General features: G+C 30.6%; 1 protein-coding gene across 1 annotated transcript in view; it reads right to left on the minus strand.

Moving 5' to 3' along the window:
• The window catches only part of LOC115889459 (asparagine--tRNA ligase, cytoplasmic-like), a 36,779-nt gene extending 26,652 nt beyond the window's left edge, over positions 1-10,127 (minus strand). The window contains exons 1-4 of the mRNA XM_030909444.1: positions 10,031-10,127; positions 7,929-8,119; positions 7,271-7,418; positions 2,244-2,464 (exon numbers count right to left, since the gene is read on the minus strand). Coding sequence (XP_030765304.1) covers positions 2,244-2,464; positions 7,271-7,418; positions 7,929-8,119; positions 10,031-10,061 — 591 coding nt within the window. The 5' untranslated portion in view covers positions 10,062-10,127. The remainder of the gene's footprint in view (positions 1-2,243; positions 2,465-7,270; positions 7,419-7,928; positions 8,120-10,030) is intronic.
• Positions 10,128-15,996: the final 5,869 nt, after the last annotated feature.

Genomic DNA, 15,996 nt, shown 5'->3' on the forward strand with positions numbered 1-15,996 from the left:
TTGCTGAATAATATCTATTTGATTACTTTCCTACCGGTTGGAAAATAGATGGAGCAATTAATACAATTTTGAATAGCTCATAAATATCAATGTAATAATGTTAGACGAATCTGTATAACGAAATATACAGGGTCGCTGATCCCTAACCAAATCTAATCGATTATTAAGTAAAATATACAAGGTACCGCAAAAAGTTAAATACAAAAAAAGTATATGGATTTTAAATGTATTGGCGAGTAATATGTTTATGGTCGGTCATAAAGTCGTGGCACATCAAATTTTATTTTTTTAAATAGAACCCCCCTGTATATTATTGCATATTTCAATTCTTCCTTCAATTCTAAGCAAAATTCGAAATACACATTCAAACCAATCGTTTCCGAGTTATTGTTATATTTTAAAAATATCACTTAAACAATTCGATTTAATTAATTTCAGTGTATTCAGTTTCATTTAATGACGCCATTCTGCCGAAACCGTGATACTGTTGTAACGGGTTTTTAAATGCCTATTAGCTAAAAGTAAATTTAAGTATAGAGTGTCGGTCATAATGACTTGTGGCACATCAAACTTTATTTTTTTAAAAGAAACCCCCTGTATATTATTGCATATTTCAATTCTTCCTTCAATTTTAAGCCGTAATCGTAATACATAATGTACATAAATTGAAGAATTAAAACGTTAAACGAAAATTTTGTAATTTCCAGACTTGATATAATCTCATTTTATAAATCTACTAGCTTGTACCAGCGAGTTCGTTCGCGGTTAAAAGATCACCAAATATTATTTTTAATCATAACTCATTTTTTTTCAAATGGAACGAGGGCGGTTTCGAAAAAGCATTTCATTACGAATTATTTGGTACCACATACCTACTTAGTATTTCGAGTAAAATTGTCATTATATTATTGTCGGATTTTTGCATATTGGCAGACCGTATTTTTACATATTTTTATTAGATTCAAAAAATGCTGCAAACTATTAAAAATAAAGGATATGTTTTTATATAAAAAAATGGGTTATCTTATACAAATTTAATTCTGGTGATATAAACGTACTAGCGTGTACCCGCGACTTCGTTCGCGTCGAATTAATCATTTGTAATGGTGATGATAAAGCAAAGCAAGAATTTCCATTAACATACAAACTGGATAAAATTTTCTCACATTTATGTCAGCATGAGAAAAAACAATATGGCGATATTATTATATAACTTGGTAATATTTGAGGGGTTTAGTTTCATCTCGTTGGAATTTGACTTTCGAAAAATTTGTTTGCCAAAAATAAGCTTTTTATGTCAAGCAGTTTAAGCAGAATCGTGGTTAAGAAATTACCCAACTTTTTGGAACACCCTGTATGATTTTTTAAAAAATTTCAAAATATCAAAAAAACAAATAAATTATGCTTGTCCAAGCGTTTTTCCGAAAGACTAACCGTTTTTTAAATAACAAATATTGTAATATTTGAGGGAGGTTTTCACCCTCTTGGAATTTGATATTCGAGAAACCCCTCCTTATCGAACCTCTACACCCCACTGTCAATCCGCTTGCCAAAAATCAGCTTTAAACGTCAAGCAGTTTAAACAGAATCATGATTACTCAATGGTCATATTTTATGAAACACCCTGTATAAATTTATAATAAATCTTAAATATGTAAAACAACAAAATAAAATATACGTGTTTAAGAGTTTTTCCGAAAAACGCACCGGTTTTTAAATAAAAAATATTTTAATATTTGAGGGATAGTTTCACCCCCTTAGAATTCGAGTTTCGAAAAATTCCTTCTTATCGAAAAATCATATATATTCCAAAAATCAGCTTTTTACATCAAGCGCTTTAAGCAGGATCGTGATTAATCAATGACCAGATTTTTCGAAAAACCTTGTATACATTTTTAAAAAATCTTAAAATATGTAAAAAAAACAAAATAAAATATACGTGTTTAAGCGTTTTTTCGGAAACTTGACCGTTTTTAAAATAAAAAATATTGTAATATTTGAGGGGTGGTTTCACCCTCTTGGAACTGGAATTTCAAAAAATCCCTTCTTATCGAACACTCTAGAATCAACCTGTATGCCAAAATTGAGCTTCTTACGTTGAGTGGTTTGAGGTCTTAAATTAAAACTGAAATTAAATACCCAGTAGTCTTATAAATTCATGTTACATCTTTCTAAAATACTGTCTAAAATGTCATCTTATTTTTTATAAATATCATATTTACGTAGTGTAAAGATCTACTTACAGTTTTACCTTCTGGTACAGCTTGAATTTTACCATATAGTAGTATAGAAGACTCTGTTTGCAACACAAAGCCGTTATAAGTCTGACAAAGCTTGTCAGTTAAAACTGACTGTAGAAATCCTGTGCCATCCCTCAATGTAATGAACATAAGTTTTGTGCCTTGTCTGCGAATTCTATGAGTCCAACCATAAATTTTTACCCGTTTTCCTCGGTACTCTTGAGCTGAAAATTAACATCAAATATACAGGGTGTCTCAAAAATAGTGTATCTATCTTTGGTGGATGATTGTACAGTACAGATAAAAATAAAACAAAAAGTATCTTTAAATACATGACGTAAAATAATTTAGAGACATCTCGAGGAAGTTACAGCCAATTACAACCCTCGAAAAGGTAAATAAAAATTAAAAATAATATATTTTATTTATACAGGTCCGGCAATAGTGCGTCGGGCATCTGTAGTGGGCATCATGGCTGTGTAGCTCCTAGAATAAAAAAACTTGGGAATTTTGTTTAAGTGCAAAGAAAAAGTATGTACCTACTAGGATGTAATACAGGAAAATATTTTAACTTCTATAGGGTGGCGCAAAAAAGTGTGAGTGGATCGGGATGCTATATTATTGCCTTTGTGGCTTCCTTTCAGATCATTTTACATAATCCTAAGTTATGAGTAAATCTATGTGGATAGTTTCATAGATATAAATAAAAAAATATTTATTTTTTAGACTTTCTTTAAAAAAATATTAAAATACAAGAACTGTCCTGAAATCAAAACTATATTAGGTATTTACTTTAGATGGTCTGTACTTAATTTTGCTATAAATATGGTAATCGTAAATCATACAAAAAGTTCAAAATTCTACGCCAAACTTTCTGAAATATGAAATAATTTTTCTTCGTTTTTTTTTTAAATGGATCACCCTTTATATTATTTTTTGGAGAGATATGAAGAATTAAAAATATCGAGAATTAAAAATGAAAATTTTTTGTATTTAGAGTTTAGAGTATTTCTAACGGTTTCGCAGATATTCGCGGTTTTAAATTTTATATGACAATTTCCACAGTATTCGTAATTTACCGTTGAAAGAATCATATGAAATAATACTGCGTGTATCTTTGAAACCATTAAAAATTTTGAAATGCTTTAAGTACAAAAAAAGTTAATTAATTAATCTAATAAAAAATAATATATAGGGTGTTTTGTAAAAAAAATCAAAGAAGAAATATTTTATATTTTAGAAAGTTTGGCGTATATTTTGAACACCCTGTATAATTTAAGATGGCGATATCTATAGCAAAGTTATGTAATTTTAACGGTTTCGCAGATATTCGCGGTTTTATATTTCATATGGCATTTTTCACAGTAATTTTTTATCAAAGCTATCCCATGATTTTTCTCTCGTATTTTACCATTGAAAGCGCCATATGAAATAATACTGCGAGTATCTGCGAAACAATTAAACATTTTGAAATAGTTTAAATACAAAAAATGTTCATTTTTTAATTCTCCATCTAATTAAAAAATAATATACAGGGTGTTCCATTTAAAAAAAAATCAAGAAAAATTATTTTATATTTTAGAAAGTTTGGCATAGAATTTTGAACACCCTGTATGATTTACGATTACCATATTTATAGCAAAGTAAGAACAGACCATCTAAAGTAAATACCTAATATAGTTTTGATTTCAGGAAAGTTTTTGTCTTTGTAACAGGGTTGGAAAAAATCATGATTTTTTAAAAAAAATCAAAAAAATCAGATTTATTTGATTTAAATCAGATTTTTTTGATTTTAATTCAAAACAATATTTAAATCGGATTTCCAAATGACTAGGACTTATTTCCAATTAAAGTTCTATCCTAAATGGCTAAATATTTATAACTCTGCCCGATATCGATAATAACATTAACAATTCTACGGTGCGTTTTGTCATTTTTCGACATCGGTCACCAATATATTTCGCAAAAAAGTCGCTCGCTTCAGATCAAAAGGATTTTTTTTAAACATCTCAAAAGTATTAATTTTTGTCATTTTAACGCCTAGGCATAAAAGTAAAGCACTATTACGCCTAAGCACAAAAGTACAAAAATATATTATTAAACTGATATTAAGTGTCAGATTCAACTAGTGCACAAATTGTTGCTCGATTACTGTTTATATTATTTGCAATGTTTGAAATTGATTAAAAAATTATTTGTAATGTTTTAAAAAAATAGTATGTTCTATTCGGAGTAAAAATGTACTTTTTGTGCGTCCTTGTAACGTCGGAATCGTCGGAATAGCTTTACGATGGTCCTTCAACGGTACAGCATCATCAAAAAAAGTATAATTTTTACTCCTAATAGAATAATACACTATTGTTCGGAAATAGTCTTAAGTCGTGAATGAAATTAGTATTATCTAATGTCAAAGTGTAAAATACTTACTGCAAATCAAAATGTCGGTAAGAATTTGGAAAAATACAACTTCAAAAAAATTACGTTAATTAATTTAATTAAATTATAATAATAAATTATATATTATAATAATATATAATATTATTATAATAATAAAATAATAAATTACGTTAATTAATTAATTAATTAATTAATTATTATTTTTTAAGAAATTACTTCAAAAATCGGTCCAACATTTAAATTGATGAATAGATTTTATAACATTTACAATTACTTTTCGATTTATTATCTGTTATATCTTTTAAAGAAATATTTTTTATAGTTTTCTAGGACACATTTTTATAACCTTTACAGTTATTTTTTGATTTATAATAAAATTACTTTTTTTGATTTAAATCACATGATTAAAATTAAAAAAATCACTTGATTTAAATCATGATTTAAATCATTTGATTTAAATCATGCCAACCCTGCTTTGTAATAATGTTTTAAGGAAGGTTGAAAAATATATATTTTTTATTTATTTATTCTCTGAAATTATCGAAATATATTTACTCATATTAGGATTATGTAAAGTGATCTGAAAGGAAGCCAAAAATGCAATAATATACAGGGTGTTCCATTTAAAAAAACTCGATCCACTCACACTTTTTTGAGCCACCCTATAGAAGTTATTTTTTTCCCTGAAATGCATCCTAATACATATTTTAGGCTTGCACTTAAACAAAATTCACAAATTTTGAAACAAACACAAATGATAAACCGTTTTTCTTGAAATTTGGTACTCTTACAATGTATGTAATTTTATTTTGCCAATGCCAAAGCGAATGGCGATAGTGTTTTTAATCCGTAACAGTCTGGGGGGAGTTTGAAAGGGTACATTCCATTAGGATGAGGGGCGGATACAGGAATTTATTTTAGGGGGGGGGGGCAAATAAAAAAATAATGCAGAATATGCTTTTTAGAGTGTCATTTTTAACCCAAAAAGCTAATATTTAACCCAATTTACAGATCTTAGGGGGGGCCCGTGCCCCATGGGCCCCCCCTCTGTATCAGCCACTGATTAGGATAGAGGATAGAGGGTACTACTGGTGGTACTTCTTTTATCCTAATGTATTCAATAATTTCAAGAGATGAAAAAGCTAGTTTTTTTCTACGTAAAAAAAGTGCTCTTTGTTTAGTTCAAGACGGTGAACGGTTTTCATGATATTTGCGTTTAAAGGTTGATGCGATTATGTACAGGGTGGCTCGAGTTCGACGCGCATCATTGGGATTTCGAAAACCGTAAGAGATACAGGATCGATTAAATGGAGGCAAAGTTGCGCAATTTGATGCTCAATAAAATGCCGTATTGCATTTTGAAAAATTCCGAATACTTCCGAATATATTCAAAAAAAAACGGAATTTTCAATTTTGTTTTCTATTGTTTCCTGGCTTTATTTGTTAAGATAACTTAAAATGAAAAACACATTTTCATAGCCACTCTTTTTCTGCTCTATAATTCTGTGTGATTAAATATTGACTCTGACGTTTCGGCTTCTGGCCACCATCACCAACTTAATTTTTTTAAATACGGACCTGATTTTTTTTCAATTTAATTAAATCCTTTCATCACTCTTAAAACACTATATATAGCCACTTTGATATTTGCCGACGTTTTGCACAGAAAATTCCATCACCAGAATATTTTATGCAAATAAAAAATAAAAATGCAATACGGCATTTTATTGAGCATCAAATTGCGCAACTTTGCCTCCATTTAACCGATCCTGTATCTCTTGCGGTTTCCGAAATCCCAATGATGAGCGTCGAATTCGAGCCACCCTGTACATATGTAAAACGATGCGTCGATTTTAGTATTAGCAAAATCATGACATGTAAGGACATTTTTGTACTAGTATGAATTTGAATGGAGTATAGTAAAACATTACATATACCAGGTATGATCTAAAAAAAATAAAGTAAATAAATGTTTCAAGCGACGGCTGACGGCTGTAAAGGCTGTAAATAGTAATAAATTGTCTGATAGGCAATCAACAATCTGAAAATTTATAATTTCTAAACATCTAATAATTTAGTATGGTTATACTCCGTGTCGACTGACTTGAATAACCCAGTATAATAAGAGCAAAAAATGAGTACGTAACAATTGTTCAGATAATTAAAGAAGTATCAGGAATTCATTGTTATTAAATAGTCGCTCATAAAAGTTCTCCAATTAGAATATTGAATTAGGAGCTATTCTGAATTCGATTATCATAGGTTTATTGCACTAATAATTAATAAATAATTCTACATCGTTTGTTGCACCGCAAAGCCATAAAGTAAATGTATATTTTATTATAATTTACTAGTTGAAGCCTGGTGCATCCGCCACGACGCGACATCAGGAAAAAAAATAAGAAATGTCTATACCTATGTGGCGGATTCATCTCTCCAAAAAAATACTTTTTATTTTTTGTTTAATTAAATGAAAAACAAAAAATCCGGCGACGACAGTTTTTAGAAGAATTAATTGGCTATCTTTTAGTAAAAAAATCAACTTTCTAGAGCAAGTCGTTACTTCAGTAGAAACGACACAGATAAACATTAGCATTTTATATATTATGTAGATTTTTATATTTTTTACCCACCATTCACAATTTTAATTCTCTGTGCTTTAGGCAACGAATTGTCTTCTTCAATAACAATTTGCTTAGCTTCCTCCAAGTTTTTCCTTCTTTTGTCAGCATCATCCTGTTCTTTTTCATTTTTTTCATCTCGTTGCTGATTTTCTTTGACCTAAAAAAAGAGTTAATGTTAATATATCAATATACAAGGTTATTCACGCTATTTCACGGAGTATTATAGTTAAAGGAATAGAGTTTTAGAAATTGTGAGGTGGGGGATCGTTTGAAGGACTACTAGAGATACAATTTAAAAATATTTTTATAAGATACATATAGTGTCCCAAATACATAAAAATATTAAAGTTTTATTTTTCCATATAAAATAGCTTGTATATTATTATATTTTTAGTTTCTACTATTGAAATTAAGGTGAATGTGATTACGGTTTACCCTTAGGGTTTACCCCACTTAAATCTTACCCTTTTTAAATTATTTACAATTTTGTGAAAATGCAATACCTAACATTTTTAATGTTTTAACGCTAACCTTATACTGGATGTCTAAAAATTAATTTTGATAGTCAAAAATGAAGCGCGGATAGTCAAAAACTAGCCAAGTCGACTGACTGTATAACGAATACCTACTATAGTATGGGTATGATAAAACCCTAAAAAGTACTTACAAATATCTTGTGTGCTTTTTTCAAAAGAGATTTTGAAGCGAGTTCGTATCGACCATCTTGATCGTCCACGTAAATAGCAGGAAAGGGTTCAGATCCTGCTCTTCGCAGAGCTTCCAAGACCGTTTTCAACGGATTTTTTTCAGTTCCATCACCCGTCTCATCGTTGCCGAACTTTTCGGAGGTGTACAAAGCTTTAAACAATAACGATCAATTTATACCTACAGGGTGATCCAGACTCAGTGTCTTGTTCCAATACATACCAAGAAAATATAAAAAAAGATTAATGATGTACTGTTTTTATCGAATCCCAAGGAAACATTTTTATACATTTATAGAAAAGTGTTTCTCTATTTTTTTTGTTTACGGGTTCAAACATATTATTTCTTCGGAAAAAAACTTTTTTTAAAACAACTTTTATACAGGGTACATCACTACTTCTTATTTATGAAATCAAAATAAATTAATTGGACACAATTTCAGTCAAATGTCACAATTATTAAATATAAACTATTTTTTAAATGGTACACTTTACATATCGGGTGTGTTTCAATAGTGGCCCACCCCTACAAATGATTTACTTTTCAGATAAAAAAACGAGATTTGGTATGTTAATATTTATGATATAAGTCGAAAGTCACTCTCCTTAAATGGTACCCTCCGCATTTTTTTTACTTTACATGATAAAAAAATGGCATTCTGAATAGAATGGCATATCATGCGTCAACTTTTGACTTTCAGTTAAAAAAATAATATTTGAAATTTCAGTCTAGAGTGCTTTGTAAAAATAGATTTGATTGTCTAATACATATTTTTCGTGTCTTTTCCCGGCCGGTTAAAAGATCACCAAATATTATTTTTAATCATAACTCATTTTTTTTCAAATGGAACGAGGGCGGTTTCGAAAAAGCATTTCATTACGAATTATTTGGTACCACATACCTACTTAGTATTTCGAGTAAAATTGTCATTATATTATTGTCGGATTTTTGCATATTGGCAGACAGTATTTTTACATATTTTTATTAGATTCAAAAAATGCTGCAAACTATTAAAAATAAAGGATATGTTTTTATATAAAAAAATGGGTTATCTTACACAAATTTAATTCTGGTGATATAAACGTACTAGCGTGTACCCGCGACTTCGTTCGCGTCGAATTAATCATTTGTAATGGTGATGATAAAACAAAGCAAGAATTTCCATTAACATACAAACTGGATAAAATTTTCTCACATTTGTGTCAGCATGAGAAAAAACAATATGGCAATATTATTATATAACTTGGTAATATTTGAGAGGTAGTTTCATCTCGTTGGAATTTGACTTTCAAAAAATTCGTTTGCCAAAAATAAGCTTTTGGAACACCCTGTATGATTTTTTAAAAAAATTCAAAATATATAAAAAAAAGAAATTATGCGTATCCAAGCGTTTTCCCGAAAGACTAACAGTTTTTTAGATATCAAATATTGTAATATTTGAGGGGCGTTTTCACCGTTTAGGAATTTGAGATTCGAGAAACCCCTCCTTATCGAATCTCTACACCCCGCACAGTCAATCCGTTTGACATAAATCAGCTTTTTACGTCAAGCGTTTTAAGCAGGATCGTGATTAATCAATGACCAGATTTTCGAAACACCCTGTACACGTTTTTAAAAAATCTTAAAATATGTAAAAAAACAAAATAAAATATACGTGTTTAAGCGTTTTTTCGGAAACTTGACCGTTTTTTAAATAAAAAATATTGTAATATTTGAGGGGTGGTTTCACCCATGTTTCACCCCCTTGGAACTAGAATTTCAAAAAATCCCTTCTTATCGAACCTCTACACCCTAGAATCAACCTGTATGCCAAAATTGAGCTTCTTACGTTGAGTGGTTTGAGCGGTTTGAGCAGGATCGTGATTAATCAGTTTTGCAGTCCCTTAAGGATTATTATTACTTATATATTAGTATATATTAAAACTACCAAAACGTGATTAAAACTCCTATAATTTGTTTATTTAGTTACTATTTTAGCTCAAAAAATAAAAATAAAAGGTCAAATCTGCGCACATCTCTAAAAAAATTAAAAAAATGAAAATGAGTTTGAATTTAAAAACTTACAAGGCATGGTATGTTGCGACCGTTGCGACATATTATTCACACTGTTTTTTACAGAATTGTATGATGAAATCTTGTTGCAACAACGTTTAAATAGATGTACGCGTTGCGATTTTCCAGGAAGCGTCCAGGGAAACACTCGAATGTTTACGCAAAGTTGTACAAATATGTATTTTCATACTAAGTTTAGTACATTTTAACATATATTTGTTAAATTTAATATAATGAAGTTTATTATGTTAATTTAATTAATGAGTTTTATTAATTAACAGATGTTGGTATATAACCAATATATATATAACGTTGGTATTTTTATCTTAATAATTAACTAAGCATTTTTTATAGATGTCTATACAGAGTGACGCAGTATTTCGAAAAATGAATATGCTTATGGAAAACATATTTTACAGAAAAGATTGGCGCAAATATCTCAAATAAGAAACCTGATTTGAATTTGCTCGGAACACTGGATCACCCTATATTTACAAGCGTTACAAAGAATTGGGCGTGCGCAAAAAGCATTTTTCTTCCCAATAAAAAGAATATTTACAAGCATGTTCCTTCTTCAAATAGAACAAAGGCCTAGCTACATCGACATAGCGGTTCGTGGTTGAAGTTAAGCGACGTAGTTCCACTGCAATGTTTGGTCGGGTTATCTTCTGTTTTCCGAATGCAAGAGTGGAAGATCTTGAGTTGAGACTAGGGTTACCATTGATCCGGATATGCCATCTTTGGCCTTCCGGCGAATGAATGTTTAATTTTTGAATTAAACTACATACAACTAGTTTAACTGTTAGAATATGGGAGAGGGGTTAATCAGTCTCATCTCCACTTAAAACAATCATCTTCTAATTCAAATATAAAATATCATAATCTTATTTTACTAACTAGTTGATTAGTTGTCTTTTTTTGGCATAAAATTGAACGTGCAGTGGGCGTGGGATTTATTATTTCCTATAAGCTGGATGCATTCTCCGCCGATTCTACCCCTATCGGAGAATATCGTAAACAATTGGTATATACTTCTAATACTATATATTCTTTTTCGATTATTTTTTACTATCCGAAACAACGTTACATCACATAAACCTCGTACCTGAGTGTTTTATAGTATCAATAACTGCACTAACAAAAAACTAAAATATTTAAATATTATGACAGTTAAACAGGTGATGTTACGGTTAAAGGATAAAAATAGATAATTTTTTATAATTTGAATCCAAAACTGTCCTTATGAATCATTTTACTTGAATTACCTGGGAACAACTGCAACTATAATTGCCGAAAACAAGAATTTTTTAACCTTCTCAATCCATAATTATATTATAAATCTAAAACTATTATCAAAATTTAAAACTAAAAAATTATATATATTATGCGGTATATAAACATATATAAGCCTATTTTCCAACGCTTCATAAAAATTACGGGGCCCTGATTGCGAATGTGATTTTGCGATCTAGTCTACGCCGATGTGTTGGGAGCTGCGAACAAAAATCGCAATCGCCGCTCTTCGTTGGCGTGCCCACTCCCGATGACGCGCCGGTGCCAACGAAAATCGCAATCGCAATGCTGGGATAAGCTGCGATTTTCGTTCAGGTCCTCGTTCGCCTGCCCACAGAAGTGTCTAGTTCTAGCAGTCAACTATTAAGCTTATTTAAGTGGTTATTTGGAGTGTGTTAATTCATTTGTGTTTGTCAAAAACTCTAACGTGATTGGTCGGGCCTAACAGTTGCCTGCTAGGGCTAGGCACAAGTCCTGCCCACTGCCGTGATGATGACGCGCTGCCGGCTGCCGGCCGGTGCGTACGAGAATCGCAATATTGCGATTTTCGTTCCCAGCTCATCGTTCGGCTTCTCAGTGCCGTGTCGATGCACCGCCGCGCCGCGCCGGTACGAACGAAAATCGCAATGCTGTGATTTTCGTTCGCAGCTCTTATCGCAACTGGTATAATATTGGTTGCCTAAAAATCCAAAATCGGCAGATATATGTTTCAATCGCAAGTCGCAGTTTGCTATGGAAAGAAATCACAGGTTGCGATTGCGGATTTACAATCGCTGCGATTAAATCGCAGTTTGCGATTTTCTGCTCATCTCTAGTTTCCATTCCGTTCCGTATTTTTATGGTATTGACGCTATACGGTAAGCTTCCGTTCCGTATCAGTTCCATACTTTTTATTGTACAATTTATATCATTATGAAAGTTTTATTTTAAAAATTGGTATCTTTTGAAATAGGTAATAGACTTAATTAAGAGGTGAAAGAATAAATAAATATTAGCAAAATGTTAACAGAGCTGGTACAAATGTATGAACTTGACAACACTGTTTCCGATACGCTTCAGTCCGTCCGCCAAAAAAATGTATGGAAGGAAGGGATATGGAACGGAAAGGAAACGGAACGGATAGTGTGCATTGTCCTATTCATTTACATTATATAATATTTTATGTAAACGGAAGGGAAACGGAAGGGAGCTGATATGGAAGGTATAGTGAGAATTAACCTTTAACCGGAGATCGGACCTTAACCGTAACATATACAATACACCTGTAATTAGGGTTTCCATACGTCCGGATTTACCTGGACATGTCCGGATTTTTAAAGTCGGGGCTGTCCGGCCCGGATTTGGAAAAGCGTCCGGGAAACCTGACGGCAAAAACAATTTAACTTAGTAAAATATTTTACAGCTACAGTTGAATTAATGTCTCAGTTACTTTGTTGAATAGCGTTCTAAAAAACTGTAAAAAGCGTATGACAAAAAATAGTGTATGTAACACGTACCTAAATTATGTTTTTTAGGACTCATCTACTATTTCGGACTCGGCTAACGCCTCGTCCGCAAACAGTAATGATTCGTCCTAAAAAACATCATTTTAGGTACTAGTTACATAAATAGCTATTATAGTTCCTTTTTTGCGACGTCCAGATTTTGTCTGGATTTCAGAGTTCATTTGTCCGGATTTCTGAGTTCACTTGTCCGGAATTTCCAAAAGCCTTTATGGAACCCCTACCTGTACTTATACCAAGAATAATCAACCTGCTCTATTTTACTTTCAATTCTCCTAATGATTTCTATAAATATCTGAAATCAAAAAACAAATAACTTACAAAAATCAGAGTGTTTACTAATTCTATGGCCACGCTGATAGGACGGATACAAGAATAAATAGAGCACAAATTTTTCAAAACAATAATTTATCTTAATACCTCTCTTATCTTAATCTTCTAGGTTCCTCATGCTATATTTTATTTAATAAGGTAGTTTGTGTGATTTTTTTAGTACATTAATTTTCAATCTTTATCGGACCCTATACTTTAGCGAATATAAAGATATATTAGCAAAATAGAAAATGGTAATTTACCTAGCTCATTGACTGAAATAAAACTTAATACTATCCAGTCAGTTTTTTAAATAAAAACATAAAACACAAAACATTTTTATTCTTGGAGAATATTTGTGTCTTAAATCAATATCTATACATATCTATTTGGTAATTACTGTTATTTTCTAAAAAATAGTTTATATGTACAGGGTTTTCAGAGATATTTAGCGGGATACCTGCAAACTAACTTATTGAAGGTACTAAAAAACCTTATTAGTTTTGAAAGGTTTTCTGTTATACATATCCACGTTACATTCAAACCCATATTTTAACAATATCCACATTTTTTCTTTAATTTTTTTAATTTTAATTTTTTCTTTTAATGGTATACCTTAAAAATATATTTTCATAGATATACAGAGTGCTTCATACGTATTTTTAGACTAAAGTTTATTTTCTTAAGAACGCAATCATAATAAACTGAATGGTTCTCGAAATAGGAAACATTTTAGACTAAATTTTCTGCATATTCAAAGCTTTCTCAAAGTTAGACAATAACTACATTTTTATATTTTTTTGTTGGTAATATTATACAGGGTGAGTTTTCTACGATGTTCTCTATGGGTATCCCAGAAACTACTGGAGCTAGAGAGTCCGTCAAATGGAGAAAGGATTGCAGTTTTGTGAGGATAAACATATGCCCCTTTCGGATTTTTGAAAAAGTTTATGGCTTACTAGATATTTCGAAAAAAGCAAATTTCGGCTATTTTAGAAATGCCCCCTAATTCCTTTATAATCTATTTTAGAGAAAAAAATTTCAGATAAAAGTTGTAGATCATCACATTCTTAATGAGATACTGTGTTCTCTGTTTTTAAAGCCAAAAAAAATAAACAAAATATATAACGCAAACATATGTTTTTATGTTTTTTTTTTAAACGGAAACCATAGTTGGCCATGACTTCACAAAAAGCGCCATTTTTTAAGCTTTTCGGCGATATAAGCTAAACTGAAATTAGTCAAAAAAGATAAGAATTTATAGCCAATTCTTATCTTCATATTCTTTATTCAGTAATTTTTAGGAAAAAAACATATTACAGCTTATATCTCTGAAAAGCTGGAAAACGGTGATTTTTATTAAGTCATGGCCAACTATGGTTTCTATTAAAAAAAATAGGTTTGTGTCATATGTCAAAAATGACAGACTATTGAAAAAAGACACAATCTCATTAAGAATGTGAGTATCTACAATTTTATCTGAAAACTTTTTGTCTAAAATAGATTATAACGGAATTAGGGAGCATGTTTAAAGTAGACGAAATTTGCTTTTTTGGAAATATCTAGTAAGCCATAAAATTTTTCAAAAATCTGAAAGGCGCATATTTCTGACATCATAAAACTGCAATGCTTTCCCCATTTAACCGACTCTCTATCTCCATTAGTTTGCGAGATACCAATAGAGAACATTGTAGGAAACTCACACTGTATAGGTAATATTTTTTTTAACTAAATAAAATACACTATAATGCATGATATATACAGGGTGAGAAAAAAAAACGAGATGTATTTTATTTCGCTACTCCTGATGGAACATCAATAAATAATTTTTAATACAAAATCAACTAAAATTCTCCATTTGTGTTAGAGTTGCAGACACAACTTTTATGATAAACTCCTAACGCCAACTAATAAAAAAGCGAAAGAGAAATAATGCATTTATTTTCAAAAACCGAAAATGGTTCAATAAATAAATATTCATTGCGGGTAAGGGTGTAAGCATCAGAGCACACTTGACTATAAAACTTTTTTGATTATATTGTGTATTGCTACCATTTGGTCATCATGCTGTTACCGAAAATAAATAATATAAAATTGTGGTTTTATTAATATCTACACAACTGATAAAACCGCCATATTAAAAAATAGTTAATATCTAATAAACATCCGAATAAAATGATAAAAAGATTAAAACAAATAAATATAACATATTTATAAACTCTTCAATTATCACAAAACCGCCAAAAAGTTAAAAAAAAATTGAAAAATGTTATGGAACAGAACATATCGCACATCACCTTCAAAGCTGTATTATTAGTTCATTGGGGATTTTTGCTTGGAAAAAAGTCAGGAAGTTATGAAACTTTGCAGGTTTATAGGTTTTGGAGTCCCTAACATAAAATCCATAAAATGCACATTCCGAGACTTGTCGCCGGCGCCGCCATCTTGCCAAAATGGCGCCCAAAATCGGCATTTTGTAAATATCTCGAAAACTATGCGTTTTTCGCAAAAATTTGAGGAGAGCAGAATTAAAGAGAATAAAATTTTCTATAAAAAAGGTTCTATGAAAATTTTCGCTAAAGTCAACCGTTTAGGCACAAAATCCCTGGAAATTTTACAATTTTGCGTAAACTATGATATGTATATGTATAGTCGATTTTCCGAAATCAAATGTCGATTACGGTTCACTAAAACTAGTTTTAGTTTAGTTTCTTCAATTTTGACATGAAACAGTGGCATATCATTAATTCGCTCATTAATTTATGAATAATTAATTTTAATTATTGAATTTCCAATAAAATTGAATACGATTTAAAACATATTTTTATTATTTCGGGCAGTATATTCTATGATACCAGTCCCCCATTTCTC

Source organism: Sitophilus oryzae, unplaced genomic scaffold, assembly GCF_002938485.1.
Source record: "Sitophilus oryzae breed Bouriz unplaced genomic scaffold, Soryzae_2.0 scaffold_815_pilon_pilon, whole genome shotgun sequence".
In the NCBI taxonomy this organism is placed as follows: Eukaryota; Metazoa; Arthropoda; class Insecta; order Coleoptera; family Curculionidae; genus Sitophilus; species Sitophilus oryzae.